The sequence below is a fragment of the Mus caroli genome, chromosome 11, assembly GCF_900094665.2.
Source record: "Mus caroli chromosome 11, CAROLI_EIJ_v1.1, whole genome shotgun sequence".
In the NCBI taxonomy this organism is placed as follows: domain Eukaryota; kingdom Metazoa; phylum Chordata; class Mammalia; order Rodentia; family Muridae; genus Mus; species Mus caroli.
The window spans coordinates 60,802,507-60,828,965 of NC_034580.1; the positions used below are offsets into that span (position 1 = coordinate 60,802,507).

Below are 26,459 nucleotides of genomic sequence, written 5' to 3' on the forward strand. Positions count from 1 at the left end.
GTTCATTCTCATGAGAAGATGGATATAAAAGACTCCTAAAGTTGGCCCTAGCCAAGCCTTTCAAGCTTCCTTCCCAGATGTGATTGCTTGCTTGATGTACTTCTGCCACTGCTGGTTACCATGTTGGCCTTCACCAGGGCTGAGTCAAAGTAGGTGTTATGCCCTTCAACATCAAGGTTCCTGACTCACCCGCACTTCTATCTCCCAGCTAGAAAACTTACTTTCTTTGTTCCTGACCCTTAAAACTCCGTGAGAATGTACCTTTGGCTGACTCTACAGCATGCCCTCTGCTCTGTGCTAAGTCCTTTCAGTCTGGACCCAGGACTTGCCAGCTGGAACATGCTTTTTCCTGAATCTCTGTCCTATCCCACAATCCCCTTTTGTCAGTCAGAAGGTATCCTATCCCACAATCCCCTCTCGGCAGTCAGAGTTATACTTCTGCCATGTTTTCAGAGAATCACTATGATGTCCATTCCCCACTTTCTATAGTTCTATGAGCTATTTATTCCCTTTGCCTTTAAGCAATTATAATATGAATTTTAAGGGATCACAGGATTCCATGAGGGCTCTATGAGACAGTTTTGGGGGAATTATTTTACAAAAGTTGAGGTGGAAATGCAAATGTGAAGTGGGTAGGGGATGCTGTCTTCTGCTTGAAGAACTTTTTATCAGAGGGTCTCCATCTTATCAGAAGCAGCTATCGAAAAGGAGACAAGAAGAAAGCAGAATGTCAGACAACTGGCAAAAAGAAAGACAAGATACTGGAAGGAAAACTGCTGAAGAACATGGCAGGCATTGGGGTGCTAGATGCCCTGACCAGACTCCAGAAAGTCATGAAAGACATGACTCTTCCTGATTTTAAAACATCTTTAGTTACAACTATTGTATGAACCTGGATGAGTTTAACTCCTCCTAGAAAAGGGTGCATCCTAGGATTAGCCACTTTAATAAAGGGAACACCCTCAGCTTGGCATTCAGAGCCCTTTCTTTCACAGCTCCATGCTATCTCTTCAGTCTTACTGCAACCCACACCCCATTTCTCATCACCTCAGTACCTTTTCCTTTGTCATTACTGAGCTCCCTGCTGTTGCCTGTATAACCTCTGTGTTTCCTGCACACAGCCCTTTGTTGACCCCTTTTTACCCTAAATAGAAGGCAATCTTGCCATTCCTTACTTCAAAAGTCCATCTATCCACTGAACTTGGAAGGCAGAAGACAGTGAGTGGGGGGTGGATCAACTGGGTACAAAGGGCAGGTCATGTTTTCCTTTCTTCTGTAAAATGAAATTCCAGCAAGGAAAACACATAGCTCATTGCACTGGGAAGGCTGTGCATCAATTCACTCTGAAATCTGTCTTTGCATAACTGGGGCTTATTCTCTACCAATGAACATACTGTGTGTTGGAAAATCCTCCTGGAAGATCTTTGCCATGCTTCCCTCTAGGGTACACACTTTCTCCCTCATAAAAGAAAGGCCTTCCTGTACTTCCTCTTGGCAGTTCATTTTCCCCCTTGTGAAATGCCTCTGTATCATCTGCCTCGGGTTGTTGGGAAGATCAAATGTGAGACAGACTATAAAACCCGTGTGGGAACTCCAAAGTGATGCACATGTGTTTCTCATACTTATTATTTGACAGGAAGAACAATGTATGTCTTTGTACTTGGACACCTTGGCTGTACTTTATAGCAACTGTCTTCTTTATGGCAACAGCCAGTAAACCTGTTTCTATACAAAGCAGTCATTTCTAGCATTTATATTTCATATATACCCTGGAACCATCACATTCTGCAAAATTACATGTAAAAATGACAGACTCATGGAAAACCAGAATTAGTGTAGGCAGGGAGACATGCAGAACACTGTTCTCCAAGCACTAAAAAAAAAAAAAAAAAAAAAAAAAAAAAATCAGCAGTGACTCCTGACCCTAATGTGAAGATCGCACAGTTCATTTTTACTTTGCCTCAATGTCAGTAGGCACGTTGCAGGCTTAAATCAGTTTAAGCACTGGGTTTCCTCATTAGAGAGGCAGGTCCTGTTCTGTTGGAGACTATTTTAATATCAATTAAAGATCAGACCCAGATGGAACCTTCCTCATTAAGTCACTGTTTGAATGTGAGGGAGATGGTTTCCCTGGCTCTCTGTGTGCTCTTGCAGCTCCTGCAGCAGAGCATGAGTACCCTAAATTGGTCTTAAAGATGCCAGCAAGATATAAGGAAGTTTCAGCTTTTCCTCTTAAAGTCTTTACCACTTAAATAGTTGATTTTCTATTGATGTTAATGGCAAGAGGATTCTTGTTTCTCTTGTCTTCTCCACTATTATTCCACATTGTGGTCTCCCACTAAAGAACTAAGTATATTGAGCTGTTTCTAATTGGATATATATCTGTACATCTAAAATTCCATTGGAATGAAGGATGGAGTATAGTGTGTGATCCAAGAAAAGAATTCAGAGACAGAGAAGGCTTGTCAGGGAAAGCCTCACATACCTTGAGCACAAAGTTGTCCTCAGCCTGGAGCTTAAGGTCCACGATTGCTTTCCGAACCACAGCCTCAAAGTCCAGATCTCTCTTCCTGGGGACATCCAAAGCAGGAAAGAGGTCACCTATCAGACCCATGAACACCGGCATGTCATCTGTCACGATCTTTGGGATGTTGAAGTCTCTCAAAGAACGCATCAGGACTTGGTCCTCTGGGCGGTCAGGGTCTCCCCGTTTCAGTGATCCTGCTACCACAAGGACAGACTTGATGGCACGAAGTCCCCAGTCATAGTGATCCTGTGGGAAGACAGCACCACTAAGGCAATGCTTGTTGCTTGGATGTGGAAGATATGCATGGGCTACATAACTCACACAGAATTATAGCATGGTCACTACTGAAGCTCAGGTGGAGGGTAGATGGATAAGTCTCTGAATACTGTGTTCTTGGTCTGGCATTGCTTATACTTTTCCATCTAGGATAACACAGCAGACATGGAACATTCAAGGGGATGGGGCTCTAGAGGATGAACAAGGCTCATTTTCAGACTGATCTGGTTGTTCCTCATATATTCAGAGGACTGTCTAGAAGACAGCATCTTAGCTGTTAGAGAAGGTGCAGGTTGAGCCGGAGATTTTCCTTAGAGGCTTCCAAACTCACCAAGAATAGTTTTCAAAAGGATACTTCCTGAAGCTAGGGGCATAGTGAATGGCAGAAATCTTGCCTAGTACATGCAAGTTCCTAGGCTTGATTCCTAACACTACAAAAAAAATTGTAAGCGTTCCACAGTACCACCAGTGTTGATGGTATATTCTGGGGCAAATGGATCATTGGCCCCAGGGTTCCACAGCATGGCAAGGAGAGGAGGTGGTTCAGAGTACAGAGTTTGATTCCATACAAACCTAGGGTCAAGTCCCTGCTTTGCCTCCCACCACATCACAACATGATTAAAGCTGTGATAAATGCCACAAAGGAAAAGGTTCCCATGTGCAATGAAGACAAAAGATGCAATAACTGTACCTGGGGGACTGGGGACCAGAGATGGCCTCCTGAAGGGAAGGCATTACAGAACACTGGAAGGAGCAGAAGTCAGTTAGGCACAGATGAGGGAGCAGTGCAGTCAAGAAAACAGGGTTTTCACTGACTCAGGATGAGATGATAATTTATCTCAGGGAACGCCAAGAGGACTCAGGCAGGTAGAACTTGGAATGAGAACCATGAATGTGAGCTGTTGAGGAAGGCAGAGGATGGAGCATTACAGCCTTTAACAGAGGGATCACAATTTGTCTTGATGCTAAGACCAGTGAGGAACATTTGAAAATCACTACTTAGCTGGTATCTCAAGAATGGGTTGAGGAAGCTGATTCGCCAGCAGCAAAGTTATTCTAGAGGCAGGTGCAAGAGCCTAACAGAGAGACATGGCTACTTGCAACTAGAGCCGCTAAAGTGTGCATGGAAAAGTGTTGCTGGTTCTAGTTAGTGCTAGTCAGGATTCTGCTGTGGTAATAAGCATCGTGGCCAAAATGAATTTGGGGAGAAAGGTTTACTTTAGCTTACAAGCTATAATTCATCATTGAGAGAAGCCAGGAGAGTAACTCAAGGAAGGATCTTGAAGCAGAAGCCACTAAGAGCCACTTATTCATTTGTTTCCAGGCTCACATTGTACCCTCTTTCTTATATAGCTCAGGCCAACTTGCCTAGAGATGGCACTGACCATGGTGATCTGGGCCCTCCTACATCAACTATTAATCAGGAAAATGTCCTCACAGACATGCCCACAGGTCAGGATGATGGAGGCAGTTCCTCCACTGAGGATCTCACGTCTCAGGAGTGTCAAGTTGACTACCAAGATGAGCCATCACAAGGAGACTCCAGAAAGCAGCATCAACATCACTTTGTTAATGATTAAGCTCAGGGAGAAGAAAGTGTCATGGATGAATCCTTGTACCCCCCCCAACCCTCCCCTTTCCTCCCCGTGTCCTCCCCCATCCTCCCCATCCTCCCCATCCTCCCCATTAGCAAGCAGTGCATACTTCACATACTGTATTAGAAACAGCACGGAAAGAAGGGTTGGTGGGGTTGGCAGGGAGGAACAACTTTGAATGCGCTGAGTGGAGGTGCTCTCTAGATGTAGGGAGAATACTGGGGTACACCACTGACAATTCATGTTTAGACACAAAAGAGGGGTTTGTGACAGGATTATGAGTACAGAAGTCACAGGCCTGAAAGTCAGTGGTTATGGAGAACCTAGAGAGAGGATGTAATGAAAAGGTATGGAGAAAACAGGATGCTTCTGTCTTGTAAATATGTGACAGGGCTGATAAGAGTCCACAGCAGTGAAGGTGATCAAAGCAAGATGACCCCCAAAGGGAGCATGACACTTCCTGGGAAACTTTTGTGGTTATCTTCGACACCAAGAAATTCTCCATACAGAGGATGGACCTTGCAGATGCTGAGTTCAATTTTATTAAGATGTTATTTCCTGAGTCTACCTTCAGCAGAAGATGTTTCAAAGTCACACTACTAGGGAAAAGCACAAAACTCTTATTCTAAACCACTCTCAGTACACATCCCATCCCATGTCCCTTCAGGAAGAACCTATTTCCTCCAGGAAATGTCACTCACCATTGCCATGTTTTTCATGGGGCATATGTCTGAAAAAGGCCATGAAGAATACTATTTAAAAATAATTTGGTGCTCAAAGATTCTGAACAAGTGCAGAGTTGAAAACTGAACAAACTCTTATTGAAGAAGTACTCAGAGCTTCTGTTATTGTATATCAAACCAGACAAGCTGTAAGATCGATCTAATCCATTGGTTTAGAGTTAGGCCTTAGAGTGGTGCTTGGTCAACAGCTTCCACAGAGATCCTACCTGTTTGGAGAGAAGTTCTTTACACAGCCGGTAAAGGGTAATGAACTTCCTGGCCAACAGTCGGGCTTCAATGAATCCTTCTGCTACCAGCATAATCTCACAGATCAGCTCAAAGTCTGGAACTACCATTGCACAGGGCCTGGATGCAGGGAGACAGAGGCTGAGAAACTGAGTTGAAGGAGAGACTGCAGGACAAGAGATGCTTGCTGTGACCATACAAAGAGCTGTCTTCAAGGGCAAAACTTCATGGAAAGACCTTTGCAATCACTCCATCTCGCACTTCTATTTCTGAGATGAGTTAACTAAGGATAAAGGGAGTGGCCTCTTACCCAAGAGTGATGGATAATGTTAGTAGGAGTGAGGAAGAGTCAGTGCTACAGCTCAGATCTTGTGTCTTAAGGTCAATGTGCCTCATGCAAAGGCAAGGATTAACACAGCAAGCTGTCTAAAACAGGTTAGGAGCTAAGATCGGAGAACATAGTCTCTCCCTGGGTGTCTGCTGGAATCAGAGAGTTTCTCAGCTCTTTCTCCTCAAGGTGAGGATGTCCTCCAGGTGGCCACGGCTTATTTTGTATTTATTTGTATAGAAATTTATTTAAGTTTCCAAAGCTAAGGACCAGGGCCAAGATTAGCATCATCTTGACATTAGACAGCATACACAAGAACACAGGAGAGCTGAGGTTTTCATCTCTATATAAGAATTTACTGTGGTCTTTTTTTCTCTGGCACTAGTGATATATTTTTTTAAAGTTTTAAGTGACTTGTCAAAGCTATTAATTTATTTGGTATGTCATGGGAACTTACAATTATTTAATTGTGTGTGCATGGGTTTGAACTCAGATATGGAGGACAGAAGTCAAGCTTGAATACGTTTCCTCAGAAGCCACCCATCTTGCTGAAACAATGCATTTCACTGGCTTGCAGCTCACTGATTCAGGTATGCTGCCTGGCCAGCAAGCTCCAGGGAGATAGATACCTTCATTTTCCTCCTGGGTGCTGGAATGACTGGTACCACTCCCAGCTTTTAAGAAGTAGACCAAACTCAAGCCCTTATGCTTGTAACATGAGCACTTCCTGACTGAGATATCTCCCTGTCAAGTCTCTTTAATTGCTTTTTTTTCTGTGTTGTTAACATTTATTTTTCAAAGTAATTCAAGTACATATTGTCCTTTGATACATTTTAACACTGCAGTCGGGATCGAAGGAGCCACCAAATATTTAGGTTCTCGAAATCACTTGGCAGTCTGACCATGAGGACATCAATGGTATTTAATGGGGCTGTGGAAAATTATGCTGCGGGAGGAAGATTAGCAAGTAACATGGGAAAATATTAATTAATGAAAGCAATATATTAAACAACATTGCCAGTTCTCAGCTTTAAAGAATAAATGCTGACAAGAAATTACAGGATTGCCCCTAGGTAACAGGGCTGGGCTGAAAGAAGCCAAGGCTCCGGGTTCAAACCCCCATTCTGCTGTTAATTACCAGGGAATCCATCAATTTTCTCACAGTACACGGGGGAAATTAATAGTATCGATGTTACAGGGCCTTTGTGAAAATTAATGTAAAATAGATAGATGTTCTTCTTACTATTATAAAACGTATCTTTCTCGGGGCTAGAGAGATGGGTTTGTACTTAAGATCATTTGCTATTCTGACAGAGGACCTGGGTTTCATTCCGAGCTCCCACATGGCCAGGAACAACCATCTGTAACTCTACTTCCAGAAGATACAATGTCCTTTATGGTCTTAGTGAGAAGCAGGCATTGTCTCAGAATTTTTATGGCTGCAACAAAACACCCAAAAGTAAGTTAGGGAGAAAAGGGTTTATTCAGCTTACACTTCCCCATTCCATTGCTGTTCATCACCAGAGGAAGTCGGGACAGGAACTCAAATGGCGCAGGAACCTGGAGGCAACGGTGATGCAGAGGCCATGAAGGCATGCTGCTTATTGGGTTGCTTCTTGTGATTTGTTTGGCTTTCCTTTTTATTGAACCCAGGATAGCTCTACCCTCCATTGGCTGAATCCTCCCCTATTGATCACTAAGAAAATGCCTTATAGCTTTATCTCATGGTAGCATTTCCTCAACTGAGGCTTCTTCCTTTCTGATGATTCTAGCATGGATCAAGTTGACGCAAAAAAAAAAAACAGCTGGTACAACATGTACATGGTGCACATACATACATGCAGGCAAGACATTTATACACCTCAGAGAAAAATAAATAACTCAAAACTATTGTTCTTATTTTTCCCATCTGTTTTCTATGAATATATTTTAGACTGCCAGAGTCTGAATAATTGTGCCCCCTAAGATTGTTATGGAACCCCCAAGTGTGATGAGATTGGGGAGTAGAGGTCATGAGACTGAGACCATTGGTCACAGAGCAAGTTTGTTGGTTCTCTGCCACAGAGGAATACCTGAGGTGACCATCTCTTGAAACTTGGAAGTGAGCCATCCCAGAACTTGACCATCTGACCCTCTGAGACTTTGGACGTCTGGTTTCAAGCACCCTGTGAAGTGTCTACTCTTTAGGTCAGCTAGTCTACAACAGCTTGAAATGACTTTAAATTGAAAGAGAAAACACAAAGAACAATTTTGGTTGAACCTGCCTGTATTATTATTGTTTGTCATACCTACCTTACTTAGTAAATATGGAAATGAACAGCCAACAGTGTAGTGTTCTGAGATGATGAGTACAGCCTGCTAACATTTCAATGGTTTTTGTTTAAAGTAGGAGTTGCTTGAGTGAAGACACACCCACACTGGTGTGACAGAGAACTGCTACAATGGAGTGAGAGGCTTAGCCAGATGGGTGGTGGCACATAGTTACAATCCCAGCACTCAAGAGACTGAGGCAAATGAATCATAGGTCCTAGGCCAGCCTGGGCTATACAGTAGGATTATGTTTTAAAGCAAGGAAGCAAGGAAGCAAGGAAGCAAGGAAGCAAGCAAGCAAGCAAGCAAGCAAGCAAGGAAGGAAGCAAGCAAGTGAAACTCCAAATCTGGGAGAGACTGGGGCGACTGGTGAGAAGTCTGTCAGGCTGACTGGGTACCATGAGGTGGACTCCACCTCCCCTAGAGAGGGCACTGTCCCCCAGCTGGCAAATGAGACAAACAGTATTGTCACACTTCCCACTATCCCTCTCTCTCCTAGGAAAAAGTTTAACAGAAGCTCCAAAAGCAGGAAACATCCTTCATTTCTCTCTTTGTTGGGCCAACTTCACTTGTCTGAAGAAAGAATGCAAACTCTAGCTCCCACTAGCAAGGATCTTTATGTTTTCTTATCGAAATAAAATTAAAAAAAAAGATGTAAAAACATCGCCATACGCCCAGGCGACAAGGGTGAAGTAAAAGGGGTGTTTCCATGTGTCTTTACCAGGATGTAATTTGACACTGAGCTTTTTAGAAAGTAATTTGGCAATGTGTATCAAAAGCCTTAAAAATGTTCCTGCTCGTTAACTCTGTAATTCCACTCTGGGAAGCTAGCCAAACAAAATAATCATGCATACAGAAAAAAGATTTATATACAAAAAAATGTACATTACAGAATTGTGTATGAATTTATTTTAAATGCTAGAAACACTTTTAATATGCAGCCATGAGGGGCCAATTAATTATACCATGAACCACATACTTGATGGAAAAATATGTAGCCATGGGATGAGATTTTTTTAAAAATACCCAATAGGAGAAAATATTTATGATAGGCTAGGGGATGAAAAATAAAGAATGGAATTGTATACAAGTAGCAAGTGCATATTGCAAGTATATAAAATAAAATTAATATTATACATACGTGATACGTATGGGCTGCAATTAAGCAAAGAATGATTTTACTAATGATGTCATTATAGTCAAAGTAGATCTTTAAAAGTCTACTTTTGTTTTCCCTAATTATTTTCATTAAATATATTTGATCATACTTTCCCTCGACAACACTATAGGGCTTATGCACATATGAACAGACAGTGGCAGAACACAGAAGACCTGCACAGCTCCACACCAGACTAGGTCATAGTATGGAGAGAAGGAAACAGACTCAGGGTCCCACCCCAAACCATGAAGCTATTTGATATCTGAGGGAAAACAGAAGATTAATGGAGTATCAACTGGGGGGAAAGTCTGCTCTCTAAAGGTTCCAAATTTTCTCTAATGCATAAACCACGTTTTTAGTAGGAAAATCCAAGAAATTCCTCTTTGGGGAGTCCTTGTATAGAGACATACATACCTGAAAAGGGCCTTGAGGTTCTCTGGCAGTTCTGTGCGGCCAGCATAGCCTGGGTTCATGGTAATGAAGATGCCCACCGAAGGGTCAAGGCTAATCTCCTCTCCAAGGAAGCTGAACCTCTGCTTCTTGTCTCTGATTGCATCCTGGATGCTTTTTACCTGGTGGAGGATCAGAGGAAAAATGGCTCCTTACATTTTAGTGGTGGTCAGTAACTAAAACTGGAAATCCAGACACACAGCACAGGCAATTGTCCTATGGCCCGTGCATTGAAGGACAGGCATGGTGCTGGCATCTTGGAGCCTTTGCTGATGGCAGTAAGGAGTCTGGCTATCTACATCAACATTCCAACATTCGTTCATTACTCTGTGGTGACTAGGGAGAGAGAGAGAGAGAGAGAGAGAGAGAGAGAGAGAGAGAGAGAGAGAGAATGATTGTTCATGTGTGAGTGGAAAAGGCTATGATGATCTCAGCAGCATCTGGAGAGGGATCTTTTTGAGCTAGGTGAGCCTCCATATATATGTATATGGAGAGAGAGAGGGAGAGACAGGGACAGAGAGAGGGGGGCATAAGGGATGGGGTGCTAAGGATCAAACTCAGAGGCTTACACAACCCAGTGTTGTGCCTCCTGGCCTCATTCCAGGTTCCGAGTACTTTTTCTGCACAGAAAGCCATTCAAACATCATCAAGATACTTAGGGGGAACACTTCAACCCATCTCTTCTGCCTCATTATCATAAAGCAGAAGCACAGGGAGGCGAAGTTGTTTGTCCACAGTTGCAGAGCCCGTCTGTGGGGCAGCAGGATTTGAATCCATGCCCCTTGTCCCATGGTGAGAATGCAGGTACCTGCCCTGCCCCCAAGGCTTGTTCCAATAGTGATGAAATCTATGTGGAAGAAAACAGCAGCATGTGTGGAATGTGAACCTTGCCCCTGCAGCTGTGTTGATTATCTCAGCTTAAGCCATCTCTCCCCACATTGCATGTCTATGGTGACATGATGAGTGAATGAAGTCTGAATGATTCTTCACAGATTGGAGAGTCTTGACTATGGGGAGGGGTGGCATGAGACAGAATGGCACAGGTAAGCTGAGACATGATAAGGAGACTCCACTTCCTAATTGCCTCTGATGAAGCCAGGGGACTGTTGGCTGAAGCATTAAAGGGCTAGTAACCCCAAATCTTCAGGTGAGCGGAGAAACTCTGGACAGAAAGGTCAATGCATTGATAACAGCCTCATAGACTTTGTAGGAGGTTAGGATGAGGGTGTTCCTGAGACCACAGGGGAACTGATCTTTGGATGGAATCCTCCACCCCCAAAAGTTCCCCTTTGCCCTATAAAACCTCCAAGCCCTCCAGCCCCCAGACTCCCTGCCCCTGCATCAGCACACACTTAGACTGCTGCCCTTCGTTGTTCTGATTAAAGGTCAACCTGCTTCTGTAGACACCTGCCTCCTCTTCCTATTATCACCTCCACTACTCCCCATCTAACAAGTGTGACCTGGTTGGAGCTCCATTCTGGGTAGCTCTTACAGTGAGAAGAGCAACCAATGAATGGAACTCAACTGAGTATGCTCTCCACTCTTCTTTGAAATACAAGCAAAAGTGATCAGGAAGAAGATAAAAAGCACAGACAAGCAGGCTGACTTTGCTCAGCCAGGTCCCACAGCATCGCTATGTATGGGTCTGAGAAGCAAACCCTGAAGCTAAGAATGGGGCAGAGTTTTAAATGGACTTCCAGCATCTCTGTCAAGGATGGCTACTAGAAAAGCCAAGGGTAGCCCTATTCTGCAGAGGGCTATGGAGTGTGTGTGTGTGTGTGTGTGTGTACATATGAAGGTGGGAGAGAAAGGGAAGGGGGCACCATTGCCAGGATATATGGCAGTGATAGTTTGGCAATTAGGATTCAGCTCTTCCTCTGCGGTAACATTCTAATGACTGAATGTATTTGAGCTCACAGCAATTAGCAGGAACCTGAGGCTTTCCTACGAGCAGAATACCAATGTTACCCAGGCAAACCAACCTCCAGCAGCACCCTGAGCACCGGACACCCAGGCTGAACGCAGCTGATTCACTCGGCTCACAGCTCAGCCCTGCTCTACCTTGGAGCTCCTAGCTACCCTCAATATCTGAAAGTTAGGTGGCTGTAAATAAAGGCTGCTCCCTTCCTTCCTTCCTAGTCATTAAATCTATAAAATATACAGAGCACTTTCTTGGCTAGGGACAGGGAGGCAAGTTTAATTAGCGTTTACAAGCTGTTGTGCTACCTTTGGGTGAAGGCCAAGACTAGAGCATGGGACCCTCCTGCTGTTGGCTCTGACTCAGCAATCTCTACCCAAACATTGAAACCCAGAAAGCCCACACTCAGCAGAAATTTATGACGGACTTTGGATTGGAGGCATCTGTGCTTTTGTGTAAAATGCTGTTGGGGGCTCTTGAGGGAGATGACTGAGCAGGCTGGTGGATGTGGGTGGTCATGCTGGAGCCTCTGTGTTGACAGGTGTCTCTCTTAGCCTGCTTCGCGCCAGGCAGGAGACCATGGCTATGACTTTCCTCACTGTTTCTGCAGCAACTGAGACTTTTAGGACAAATCTCAGGAATTTGACAGTAATCAGGATCCAAGGGGCCTAGATAAAGTCCAGAGGGCTGGGGGTACCAGAGGGGGACACAGGTGCACAGGGAAGGTGGGGACTTAATGCAGGCCTTGCTCAGTAGAGGCTGCCAGGTCAACTCTGCACCCACATCTCTAAACTTGCATCACTTCTGGGGATTTTAAAGCCTTGGGAATAATAATAATAATAATAATAATCTGATATTGTGAAGCACTTGAGCAGAACCAGCACTATTCTGAACCATGTACAGAAAGTGTCACAGTCATGTCTCTGGAGATTGAGATGGGTGGTTTTAGACTCTATTTTGTAGGGGTGGAAGAAAGGTGGTTAAAAAAAAAAAACCCATAAAACCATTCTGCTTTTAAGGAAGCATTGGGGGGATGAATAGAAACTATTATTCTTGGAACTTTTTAAAGCATCTAAAATTGGCTCAAAATAAAAAGTTAACAGGGAAAAAAAAAAGATGGTTAATAATGAACAGTTGCCAAGTGAGATATATAGGCCAAATCTTAAAACCAAACAAGCTGAAAACAGGATGTATGCTTAGCCACTTCACCCAGAGGGGGCATGACAGGAGTCAAGCATGACCTCATCAGACTCAGGCTGACATCAGTTAACTGATGATAAGTCCCTGCATATTCTGAGACCCTAATAGACAGTCTGGTTGTTATGACTACCACAGAGAGTACTTACTAGGATCCTGTGGTATCACTTAGGTGACAGACTCTTTCTGCAAGTTTATTTGTATCTATTATGTACATGTCATCTGTTTTACTCTGAAAATCATGTCTATGACACATTATGAACATTTCCTATGACCAGGAAAAGACGTTCTTATCACCCATTCAAAACAAAGAAATGTAAATCTGTAAGGGTGATATGGTTCTCTACTGGGGACCATTTTCACCCATCTCCATGGGTGAATCTGGAGACATTCTCACAGCATGGAGGGAAGGATGCTGCAGGCATCTACTGGGTGGATATTCTACACTGCCCAGGACAGACTTTGGCAACAGACTGATCCTAGAAGTTGGCATTCTCAGAAGTCTGTCCTGTGTCCTCTGGCTCAGGCCTTGAATCTGTCATAGTGTATGACATATGCAAATTGGCTTATCTTTGAGCATGTGATAGAATTTAGGGAGGTCACAGGCTAACCCAAGCTGTGTGAATATTCTCAGCTTTTCTCCCTACTCCTTTACCACACTCCTTCCATTCTAGGGATGTAATTCATTCTCTGGTTACTTTTTTATGAAGCCTTTGTCCAAATTCCATCCATTATTAAAATTCTGGCTGGATTCCACAGTGATGGTGGAATGGAGTAGTGCTGAAGGATGCCTTCAGGAAGAGCAACACAGTCACTACTTTGTACATTTTGTCAGAGTTCTGTGTTCCTTTAGGATTAGCATCTCTACAGAAGGTGCAACTTGGGACATTCTCTTGGCTCTGAGGCTGGAGCATTTCTTCTATGCCTGGAGTCCTTGGAACCATGCTGTAAATCCCTTGATAATAGATCTTCTGTTTTTTATGCATTTGGGGGAGGACAGAGCCTCACTGGCTAGCCTTGAACTCAGTGTTAACTGGGATTTGCTGCCAGGCCTGGTTTAGATCTATCAGTTGCTAGGATGCTCCATGCCACAGCCCAGGATCCTGTCAGTGCCTGTACCTACAAGTAGTAGGGACACCAGAGAATATGGGGGGAACTTCAGGGGCTATAGGTTCAAGGTAATCAGTTGGACCTTGGTGGGATGTTTCCCAAGGCTCAGATAACCCAAGGTCTAGAGAACTGGCTGAGCCAGCAATGAGGAGATTCTGGCGAGAATAAAGCAGTATAATGCTTTTATTTTTAAAAAATAGCGAGTAATCTCTTGAAATTGCCACGATGAGGATTTTCCCAAATGGATATGCAATTCTGCTTGACCAACCTGACAGAGACATGAAAATATCTGGCAACGTAAACATTGGAGCATAATTACTTCTTCAGAAGTAACTGGGATGAGGAGCAGAGAGGGGTGAGGAGGGTGGGGACAGCGGAGAACTGTCAGCAGCTGGTGCAGTTTCCAAACCAATATGCCAGCCAGGATGACTGTGTGAATAATTAAGCACAATTTTCTCCTTGGATGCTTATATGATTTTAAATGTTACCAGCTCCAATTCTGCCTCAGCTGTCGTGAGACCACTTCCTCCTGGCTGTCTTTTAAGGGTATGTCCCTAGGCTAGAATATGGCAGCATCAGAGAGTTCCAGGTTGAACATATTTTACTTAATTTTAGGAACAAAGGAGGAGACTCCCTATCCCGACCTTTCAACATAAGGTGTTTTCTGGCTCTTGAGAAGTGGACCACAGTTATTGGGCACTCTTTCAATAGCTAGTGAATGGTTAGGGTTGATAAGATCATCTGGGCATAGTCCAGCTAAGGATATATGAGGCTTAGGTAGTATAGGCCTGTTTAAGGCAGGTGTGGACATTTACCCCTGTCCCATGGGTCACAGATATCTATTTCCAACTCATATCCTCCTGTGTTAAAATGATGAGGACAGCAATCATCCTAACCACCACCACTACCTCATCACCATCATCACCATCACCACCATCACCATCACCATTATAGTAATCACACACCTTCATCTCTAGAACCATAGGAATCATTATCACTATACTACCCTCATCATCATCACCAACCTTTATCAACATCATCATCATCAACAACACTTTCTTTACCATCAGCATCACCACTAACATAACCTCCAAAATCATCACCAGATTCATCATTACCTTCATCACTCCTACCACAAATACCACCACCATCACCATCACTAACACTAACACTACCATTGCCATTATCATCAGTTATATCATCATCACCATAGCTACCATGACTACTATCAGGATTATCACACTCATACTCGAGCATCTATGATCTATAGATCTTTCATTTAAATATTTTAGACATCAAATCTCTGAAAAATTATTATGAAAGAACTATGATTGGCTCAGTGAGCTTTCTGTGGGGCATGCTGAGAAGATTGCCTTTGAACACACATGGAGACAGCCTGTGGCAAGCCACTAGCACTAAGCATCACCTTGAGACACCCATCAATGGAATTAGGCATCATGAGTATTCTGGCCTTAGTGGAATCATGAGTAGCAATGCCTGGCTGGTAAGAGCCAGAGATGTCCTCTAAACACTGTGGCAAGCAGCCAGAGGAAAGGGCACAGAAATCATGAATGCTGAGATGAGAGGAAGACATACAGGTGAATGGAAATAGTAGGACGGTGGGCAAAGGGAACAGGAAGACAGTTGTCTGCAGTGGGAGAAGTGGGAAGAGAAGCCCCAGGTACATGGGACAACAGAAGGAAGTAGAGCCATGTCCAGGGACTGCAACAAAGAACAGGTAGTGAAAAAAGAAGAGAAAAGATAGTGTCTCTGCAGGTTTTCAGAGCCACTCAGAAGCTACCCAGGAAGGGGTTAGTACACAGAGAGATTCTACGGGACTGTTTGTGGTTCCAAGTGGTTCCAAAATGACCACCCAAGGGTGGAAACAACCAGAAGACATGCAATTTCTGGTATGATATGGTCTGATATGGATATGGTTTCAATTTGTCTCCAGGGGTTAATCTATTGGAATTAAATCTTCATCATGAGACACTGAGAAGGAACTTGATCCAGCTGTGGGACCTAGAGATCCAACTGTTAGGAGGTGGTTATCGTCAGACAAGGTTATTTGAGTCAGGGCTCATCATTGAATCTTGTGGTTTTGACAGCAAAAAGTCATTGCCAGATATGTGTTCTTGAAAGTCCAGGAATGTGAGCCAAAAGAACCCGTTTTCTTTATATGCTGCCCAATTTCAGGTATTTCATTATAATCACAGAAAAAGACTAGTAGAGTATCTTTCAAAAATATGAATATTCAGTTTCAGTTTAGGTAGTAGCAGGTTTCCATCTATACAAGGCAGAGGTGTGTTGATAAGTAGTTAACCCATTGGATTCCCAGAGAAACAAGGCCTTCATGTATAGAATGAGTGGGTGCCATGTGCTGTAGGTTTTGGAAGAAACAGTGACAGTGATCACACCTAGGATTTTATGTCTATTAGGCATGTACTCTCCCATTCACCCACATCCTCAGCTCCAGGTTTTTGGTAGAAATACTTCCTTCCTAGGCCCTGTCAAGTCATGCAGAAATTAGGATACCAACTCACCAAGCCAAGGCGGAATGAGGCTGATGCAAGAGAGCTTTCAGGTCACACTTGGGCCTTGTTCCCAGACCTTCACTGACTCCCACTGAGAATCTAAAGGGAAAGTGCACTGTGCTTTGGGGAAGCCCCACTAAGGGACAGCTGGGGCAGGTGTCAGTGTTTATGGAGAAGCCTTTGGCAGATAAGAGAGCCCAAAGGACTGACTACTACAGAACGGGCAAGTGAAGGGCCTCTGAGGGTCCTGTGATGGCTCATGGCTCCCAGTGGCTGCTGAAGCCTAAGGGTATGGTGTTGTGAAATAGCCACTGGCAGAGGGTTGACCACTCCCCAGCTCTGCAGTTGCTTCGGTTCTCTGCTCAAAGCTCCACAGTTAGCCTCCAGTGACAGGGACAGCATGTTGGATGAGAAGGGCGACAGCTGGAGGTTATGTAGACAGAAGCAGGCTCATACTCCGGTGAAGGGGATAGAGCTGCCTTGGCCAGTCCTTCCCATGTGGTTGCTCTGCCTGATGTTCCACCCCCACCCTTGTTCTGCCAACCCTTCCTCCATCCCGTATCCTTGCCAAAAAAGAAAAAAAGAAAAGTTCAGCCCAGGTGAGTATTGTTCATATTTACAATTACACAGATCTACAGGGACCAGATCATAAACTTTCTCATAGCTGTAATAGCTGTAGACTCCCTTTCATTCTCTCCCCCACTTCTTTATTTCTTTACTTTCTACTTCCTATTTCCTCCTGTTCCTCTCCTCTCCCCTCCCTTCTTCTCTCTTCTCCTCTTTTCTCCTCCTCCTCCTTTTTTTTCTTTCTTTGTTTATTTTATTTTATTTTTATTTTTTTAGAAATAGTGCTACCTGTGTAATGCCCTAGAAATAAGCCAAAAGGGAGGAAATTTCAGCTGTGTTTGCCTGTTTTGTATGCGGACACAGACCTGGAATCCACCCTCTGTCTTTTCTCCTGGTTTCCTCTCTTTGTCCATGGGCCCCTAACCCTAACTCACAACCTCTCCAGCCAGCCTTTAGGGATTGGTTTTAAGATGGCATATTTCAGAGTCTTACTCTAAAGTGTGGATATTGAGATCCATTCTAGAACACTGAAGTCCTCACACCCGTCTCAAGTACTCATTTGGTTTAGAATTGGGTACCACCACTCACTTCAGTGACACTGTAGTCTTACACATAAATGAGTGGTTTGGGCTGAGAGTTTGGGGCAACTTGCTTATAGGCTTCTATAACAGATATAAGAGCTGAAACTGAAGCCCTGTTTTTACAGCAGTGTGCATGTTTTCAAGCAGCTGGGATCCACCTCCTTGACTGGTCCTTTATGCCCCTCTTTGAAGCAGGTAGAACAAATAATATCTGTTCCTGCTTTACACACAGAGCAGGAGACTCTCCTAGTTAGAAATGGACATGCTTTGAGGGGTCATGGAGGGAAACTTGGAGGGAAAGGATGGAGAGAGGGGAATGGAATGGCAAGTAGGAGGAGGAAATGTTGCTGAGGAAGAAGGAAAACAACAGGCTATCAACTTCCACAGGGCCAGACTATGAAGACTGCAAGGCTCCCATCCCCTCCTAGTCCATACCTGGACAGCCACCACTGACAAGACCTCCACAGAGATTCGGTTAAACTCATCAAAACAGCCCCAGGCACCAGTCTGAGCCAGGCCTTTGTAGATGTTGCCACAAGACTGCAAAGAAACAGATAAAAGATTAAATGATGACAACATCTTAGAACCTTGTCCACAGTGATTTTCCAGCCTCTTTAATTATAGACACATCAGTCCCCTGAAACAAGCATTGTAATTTCAAGAACAATTAGGTTTTCGAAGGTGATGGGTAACAATACAAGTCATGGTATCAAACAAGCTTTCCACGATGCTGCAGTGAGAAACCCCTTTAAGATGTCATCAGGGTTTCTTCTGAAGCATTCTGGAACATTCAAAGTCCCAGGAAATGAATAAAAGATAGATTTTCTTACACCACACAGACAAATAGACCTGTTTGGGCTTTGGCACAACCTAATGGGAATCCAGTGCCTGTATATTCAACCCAGGCCCAGCTGCACTCAGGTTTCCCAGCTGATGTGGAGCTGGGAATGTCAGCAACTGACAACAGTTAGAGGCAACGATGGGGAAATCTTGTCAAATGAGAGCAGGAAATGAATTTCAAAGGGAAGATTGTATTTCTATCCTAAAATGAAAAGAAACTCTGGCATTAAAGAGGGGCTAGTGAGCAATGTGCCAGTGGTAAGGGAGCGGGTACAGGAGGCCATTGGCTACAGGATGCCTCTAAAATGCCAGGGATAAGCAGTCATGGAAGTCCTGACATCTATCAAGAGATGGTCCCTGCAAGGACTTGAGGGAAGGTGTTGGCAATAAGGTATACAAGTCAAATAGAATTGCTACAGAAGTACTGGTTCCCGTGAAGACTGCAGACTGCACTGTCACTGAGTCACAGAGCCCAGAAAGAAATGGGCCAGAGTACTCCAGTGTGATCAGTGAAGATGAGATGGCAGAACAGCAGCACATTCCAAGATGTGCTTTGTAGAATGCCAGATGTTCCTTGAGAGAAGGATTTTTGTTGTCAGGAAAGTTGGGAAAACACTACATCCCATAATCCACTTTTGCCAAGTTCTAAACATATACTATAGGCTGTGAGGATAGATCAGTAGGAGAGCATGCATTTGTCTAATCTATAAAAGAATATATATATGTATATATACATATATATGTATGTATATATATCCCTCTCACCTTCTTTCTCCTTCTACACAAACATGCACACACAAACATACATACCCATACACATATGCATGTACACACTTTAAATTTCTGAAACAAGATTAATTTGATACATGGCTGCAATTCCTTTTTCCTCATATAACCTGTGATCTTCTCAGAATATATTCCAACAAAATGGGAGTAGTGAGAAAGCAAAAGGAGGCAGACAGACAGAAGCCTGAACAACTAGTTCCCAGAAGAAACAGCTTCAGTATCCACTCTGCAGTGCATACTCGTGTCTGTGTGCTGAGGAGAGGGGAAGGCTGTCCAGGAGGATAAAAGATTATGGAAGAAAAACGAGCAAAATAATGATGTGCCTGGAGAAAAGTAAAGGTGCCATTTGGGATGAAAAATTGATTACTAAGGAAAGTCTTAGTAACAGAAAGCCTTGAATTTATTACAAGGAGTCTTTAGAGGTTTGCATGAGAGACGATGATTAAGGCAACATTTTTTCAGAATCAGTCAGACAGTTACCTAGGCAAGGTTAGATGTAGGACAGAGTTTAAGGAGATAGGGAAAATATACCACAAGTCATATTAAACCCAAGAACTCTCAAACTCAGATGGAAAAGGCAAACATAAGAGAACCAAAAAGATCAGCAGTTGCCAGATGTTTTGAGGGAAGGGGTAGGAGGTAGGGGAGAGAATGAGACCCAGGTAGAGCAGAGGTAGAAAAACTACTTACTGCACATGGTACTGTGACATTGGGTAGATGACATTACACACTTCCCTGAACCTATAGAACTGTATGTTCAATTGTTCTTCCAAACCGTGAATCCCAACATAGTCTTAGACTTCACTTTAGAGCAGTGTATTGACCCTGTTTGTTCTACATTAACCTGTTGTCTTAGTTAGGATTATTGTAGGTGTGATGAAACACTGATCAAGAAGCAAGCTGGAGAGGAAAGGGGTTATTTGGCTTACACTTCCACAGCCTTGTTTATCATTGAAAAAAGTCAGGACAGGAACTTAAGCAGGGCAGGATACTGGAGGCAGGAGCTGATGCAGAGGCCATGAGAAATACTGCTTACTGGCTTGCTCAGCCTGCTTTCTTATAGTACCCAGGATCACCGACTGAGGCACCATGCACAATGAGCTGGGCCCTTCCACAACAGTCACTAATTGAGAAAATGTCCAATGAGTTTGCCTACAATCCGATCTTATGGAGGCATATTCTCAATTGAGTCTTCATCCTCTCCAGTGACTTTCGCTGTGCCAGGTTGACTTAAAACTACCCAAAGCACCTATGATTTAATTTAATATAATTTATAGGGGCATGTGTGGGGAAGGGAGAGTACATGGGAGTGCTGTGTACCAGTTGTAATCCAAATTCAAAAATGCTCTACAAAGAAAACTACTAATAAAATAAAGCAAAAACGTATTGTTCTTCTCATCTATTTATCTAACAAATACTAATTGAGAAGGTACTGTCTGCTAGATAATGCTTTGGGACATGAGGAATCAACAGTTCACAGGATAGAAAAGCAAGGCCTTTCTGGGGCTGACATTCTTGTGAGAAAAAAAGACAATGAACAAGAACACACACATCAAATGGGGAGAGTCAAACTGTAGTCAGAATGAGAATGGCATGGCAGCCTTAGAGATAGTACTTAGAGATCTCTCCAGGAGAAGGAGGGGATGTCAGGCATTGAGCATTATTCTCCCTATAGGTTGAGACTGTTACCTATCAGCTATGTATTTATGTGTGTATCTATGCACCTATGTATGTATGTATGTATCTATGCATGTATGTATGTGTGTATGCATGGATTATCTATCTATCTATCTATCTATCTATCTATCTATCTATCTATCTATCTACCTATCTATATATGCATGCACTTATCTATCTACACATGTATGTATATATGTATGTATGTATTATCTATCTATCTATCTATCTATCTATCTATCTATCTATCTATCTATCCATCTATTTATCCTTCTATCCACACACCCATCTTTTGTATTTATGTAAGTATGTTAAGTATGTATGTATGTATGTATGTATATCTGTATTCAGGTAGGTGTATAACTGTATATATCAACCTGAAAAACACCATGGACCCTAAGTTAGAAATTCAGGAACCAAATCATATGCCTAACATAGTGGTTTGAAAGCTTTTAAAGTTTTATCCCTTTTATGAACTATAGACAGCACATAAAGTCTTAAAGGGATTTCCATAGTGTTCTAATCTCATTATTCCCTGAGGACCAGCAGCAGAAACCATGTTATACCACTTGCTCACTGTACACATCTCTTGGTGTCATTGGTAAGTAGAAGCATCACCTGGCCATGAGGCAACTCTCTTGGCCTGGAATCAGGACAGGTCACAGCAAAAGGATGAAAGTGGAGGATGGTGAGGGGGCAATCCGTGGTGATGACTGATTTGCACTGGGGAACTGAGGGTACAAACAGGCAGGGTGATTGAAGTTTCCATCTGAGTGATGAGGTGAGAAACAGGATAGGGAAAAGTGGCAAGCTCCTTCCAAGGTGGGGAAGACCCACTGTACCAGAAACCGTGTGTGTAATTGGAGCCAGGACTAGAATATGGGTGAAGACAGATGTGGAGTCATCAGAAGTTAAAATGGAAATTCTGCAAAAGGACTAGCATATGGGATGGGGAGAGCAGGAGAGGTGGAAAAATGGCACTGGGGAAGCAGAGGGAGTCAGAAGTCTCAAGACACAGTTATGACTCTTATAGGAGGCTGGCTCTCCCATGGTTCAGAAATCATTCTAAATATTCTTGTCCTCAAAGACATTGGGTGATTCTGTAGTGGCTTCTGTATTAAGATCAAAGGGAAATTACTGCTGCTGTAATATGAGGTGTACATGCCATTCTGAAATAAATGGCCATGCAAGGTTACTTCTGCCTGCAAATAGGACCATTATATCATCAGAAAGAGCTCCTCTTAACAAGTCCTAGGAGCAGAACGAGAGTACCAGTGTAGGACAGGTGGTTGTGCTGAGCCATTTCTGACTCTGGGTGAGACCATCATTGTCCCAGAGCTAGGCTTTTGCTAACCATGGTAAAGTCTGACTACAATTATTCCAGGACACTGCATCATTGAAACACTGCCTGACAGTCCATGTGCAGACCTTGCACATAAGAGCAACTCTTAAATGACTCTGTGCAAAGTTTCTCTTGGCTGTTTTACCCATTTCAGCTCTGCTACAGTGTTCTAATAAGCTCTATGATTTGATTCTGATATTGATGAATTCATTTATAGCTCATATGTCACCAACCTGTCATATTTCATCCCTGGGAAGACCAATAGGTCTTATCAGTGTTAATTGGCAGTGTCTTGAGACTCTGGCTAGCTTTACAAGTATTCCATTTTCCCTCTCTCCACATTTCCATACTGTTCTAGGACCATCCAGGCCCTGCACTTATGTTCCTGGAGTTGGCTGGGCTGGTGTCCTGATGGAATTCCTGGGACAGAAGTACAGGAGGACACCACCTATAGCTCTAGCCCTCCCTTCTAATGCCTTCATCAACCCTTCACAATGATTCCTAGCTCATCATTTGGCTTTGCTTCCCTTAAGCTTCTCATTATTTCTTTCTCCTTTCACTGTCTTGGTGTTCAGGTTCTCTTTCTTCCTACACTTGATCTTAGCCAAAAGCCTGAGAAGTGATTCTCTCTCTTCCTGTCTGAAGAACTGCAACTTTCTCTCCAATATCCTCTCCACCTGTCTCTGCTCATATGGATCCCCACAATGGTTTCCTGGCATGCTTCTCCTTTCCTGCTATTCTAAAGCCTACAGATTTTTCAGTAGCCCACTGCTTGAAGGGCCTATGGTCCTTGACATCCATACTCCATCCCCATGACCCTCTTTATATCCCCCAATGATCTGTAAGACTGCTCGGCTACTACACTATCCTTAGTTCTAGTCTCTACTCTGGAGCAATGTAAGCAGGATCTATTATTGTTAGAATCTTAACAGACATCAAAATGCATGACAGCTATACCTACCTCTCATTCCTTTCTCTCATCACTGCAGCCAGTCTAGGAGAGAAGCTCAGGAGTGAAGCAGATGAGGGCTGGGGTAGGAATGTTGTCTGCTTACAACTATATCCTGGCTTTAAAGCTAGGCTTTAGACCATGCTATATTAACGTGTTACATCCCAGGACTCAAACAGCCTTGGGTCTCACGAGGTCCTCAATGTATTTCCTCACCAGCAACCACTGTGTCTGTCCTCTTGTTCTGGAATATTCTGAGGCCTAGAGTTTATAGGTTACTCATTCGTGCCCAGGATTGTGACATTTCAGAAAAAAAAAAATTAGTCTTATTATCAATTAGTCCATAAATGTCTTGTTCCTCCAGATAGACTGGGCTATATTCAACCTATGCATATATCTATCATCTTTCAATTACTGATCTGCATGTTCTACCTATCTATTCATCTTATCCAAAGCCCCCCCCCAGGGCCCTCCCATGTTCCTTCTGTGTCCTCACTGAAAATCATAGTTCCTTGCCCCACTCTTGACTCAGCTGGCTGCGGATTTTTCCAGCAGACTTGAGTTTAAACAGGAGTTTTAGTATTCTTAGACACTGGTAAACACATTTAGGTTATTCCTCAAACCTGAAGAAACTGGCCCCAGTCATGAGGAAAATTTCTTAAACATCATAAGAGCCACATCTACTGACTTATGGCTGAGGAGATTCCTAGACAGAATATCTCAGCCTGTCACAGTTCATCTTCAGAGATAAGTCTCAGTACCCTACACATTCCTCTACTAAGTTTTTGCATGGATCTCCCTGGTATCTAGTCTTTCTGCCCTTCCTTTTCTTCCTTTCACTGATCACCCGACCTCCTATTCTGCTGGAGATTAAACCCAGAGGCTTATGGATTTCTGCATGCTAAGTAAGCATTCTCTCACTAAGTGACACTCTAGTCTTTTATCCTTCTTTGGAATCTTAACCAGCCCTATCTTCGGGTGGCCAAGGACACTCCCTGGTGGAAACTCCCTTGTGGCTACTTTTGGAGCATCTCCAGCTGCAGTTCTGCAAGATGAAATCTCATTTGTTTTGGTCTCTTCCCAAATGTCCCACATATTCTCAGCAATGACAGTAACCAATAAACCAACTTACTTTGTTTCTGGAGCATTCTATGATAAAATTTAGTTTCCAAACAGCTGGACAGTAAAGGAGAAAGGCTTGCAGAAGCAGTTTAGCAAAGCTATCTGATTACAATGATGTTTGATGCATAGGAAATGAACACCTTCATTTTGGGCTATCATTAGTCTTCTATTGATACTGCCCCAGTTCATGTCTGGTCTGGACTCAAAGATTGAAAATTAAGGGACAGCCCAGGTGAGCCAAGGACAAACTTTCTTCTACCCTGTACTTTTAGAGCAACCAGTGGGTTTAGGGACAATTGAATTTGAAATAATTGTGATAAATGGCCTCTATGATCCCTGGCCCTGGAGTCAACTCCTCTCTTTCTGTTTGCTGTGCTTGATTTGACTTTGAAGAAATCTGCTGATTTTCCAGCATGAAAACACACGCCTTCTACGTTCCAATGAGTGTATCTTCCACAATGCTTCCCTTGGGAGATTTACTTATATCAGCAATCCTGCCAATAATTAACTATAGAAGAATCTAGAAGCTCAAAATAATCCTTAAGGCTGAGCTTATTTCTTTAAAGGGGAAAAGAAAAACTTCTTCCAGCCTTGAAAAGAAACATTATCTTAATGTATTCATCAATAAAAACAGCTGTGCTCAGATTTAGAGGCAGTGGCTCAGGGAAGGATCGGATGCAGGTCTGGATGCCCCTTCTGTTTGTTTGCTATGAGAAAACATGGCTTTCCAGGACTCTGTAACTTGTACACAGAAGGGGTATATACTAAAGTTAACCATGCCAGTTCCAGAAAATGAGTGTTGCCTAAAGAATCATGGTTCAGTAACTGCAGTCTCTAAAATTATTTCTATATTAAATGTATTTTCAAACATGAAATCTTATGTGATGTATTTCACATAACTATTTTCTACTCTGAAACTTTCACATTATCTGTTTATTCTCTTTACAAGATAAACATAAGACATCTTATTAAAACATATAGTATGAGAAAACCCCTGTCTAGAGGCAGTGGGGCAAGCTGTTATTATGTATCTTTAAAATGAGTTTTTATTCATTTGCGAGTAGAATGTCTATATTTGAAAGTGACCTCATGGGCCTTTTGTTTCTCTGGCTTTTCTCCAGGACACAAACTAGAACACATTAGTTGTTTGAAGGAAATGAAGTACATAGTCTTTGTACTGCCTTTGGCAGGCTTCTCTTGCAGAGTAGTGGCTGATCTCTTCTGTTTACAGGATTCTCATCTGCCTTTGAATGATATCCTAGGAGAATGCCCCTCTTTACAGAGGAGCTCAAATAAAACCATCACCTGGAGACAGGTGTTTTCATCACAGCTACTCATAAGTCTTTCTGCCCTTCCACCTGACAGTAAATTTAGGACTTTGGGGTGTTGCTTGGTATCATCATTTTACAGACAACAAGAGAAAGGCCACCTTGTCAAATAATCCATTTGTTCACAAAGTTCATTAGTGGAGTCAGAATGTATTGAGAGCTGTGCCTCTTGATTACATAAGAGGTTGATAGGAGGCCAATAAGGGTTAAAGCAACCTTAAATCTACTATGAAAGAGTCAGGAGAAATCTGTCTGGACTCTGTATCTCATGGGAAAGTAGGGCCAACAAAGTATGGATAAACCATGCACCTGATCTGATCTGCCACCCAAGTCCCAGTCTCTCCATAAGATGAGCAAGCTCATACCTTGTAGTCCATCTGCTCAGAACAGTTAAATACATAGACCATGATGCCGAGTGCTCTGCCCAGGTCCTTGGTTGTCTCTGTCTTGCCTGTGCCTGCAGGTCCTGCTGGAGCCCCACTCATGGTCAAGTGTAGAGACTGAGTGAGAGTGATGTAGCACCTGCAAACATAGGAGGGAGAGTTCTTTTAATTGTGCCATTGATTGCCCTGCTGGGTATCAGAGAGATGGAAGTTCAAGGAGAGGTGGGCCTGACTTACCATCTATAAGAGAAAAGAAAACCCAGAACATCTTCCCTGTCTGCTCCCCACAGAGTCTGAACTTCCCAGAGAACAACCCGATGTCTACTGCCTCCTGTTTGTGCACTGTGTAAAGATTATCTTTGTGTTATTCAAAATTCTAGCTTCTCTGCTAGTTTCTCTCATGTCTTATTGAAATCCAGATATGGCATTGTAATGCTTATTCCAAATATCTCCTGTTTCAAGTTTGTGTAAGCACTGTGTACCATTCTCTGCCTTTTCAATAAAAGCTGATC

At 43.1% G+C, this 26,459-nt stretch overlaps 1 protein-coding gene across 1 annotated transcript in view; it reads right to left on the bottom strand.

The window, feature by feature from the left end:
• Dnah9 (dynein axonemal heavy chain 9) overlaps positions 1 to 26,459 on the bottom strand; it is a 333,710-nt gene that overhangs the window by 199,021 nt on the left and 108,230 nt on the right. The window contains exons 27-31 of the mRNA XM_021178488.1: positions 25,930 to 26,086; positions 17,956 to 18,060; positions 9,578 to 9,735; positions 5,348 to 5,486; positions 2,486 to 2,773 (exon numbers count right to left, since the gene is read on the bottom strand). Coding sequence (XP_021034147.1) covers positions 2,486 to 2,773; positions 5,348 to 5,486; positions 9,578 to 9,735; positions 17,956 to 18,060; positions 25,930 to 26,086 — 847 coding nt within the window. The remainder of the gene's footprint in view (positions 1 to 2,485; positions 2,774 to 5,347; positions 5,487 to 9,577; positions 9,736 to 17,955; positions 18,061 to 25,929; positions 26,087 to 26,459) is intronic.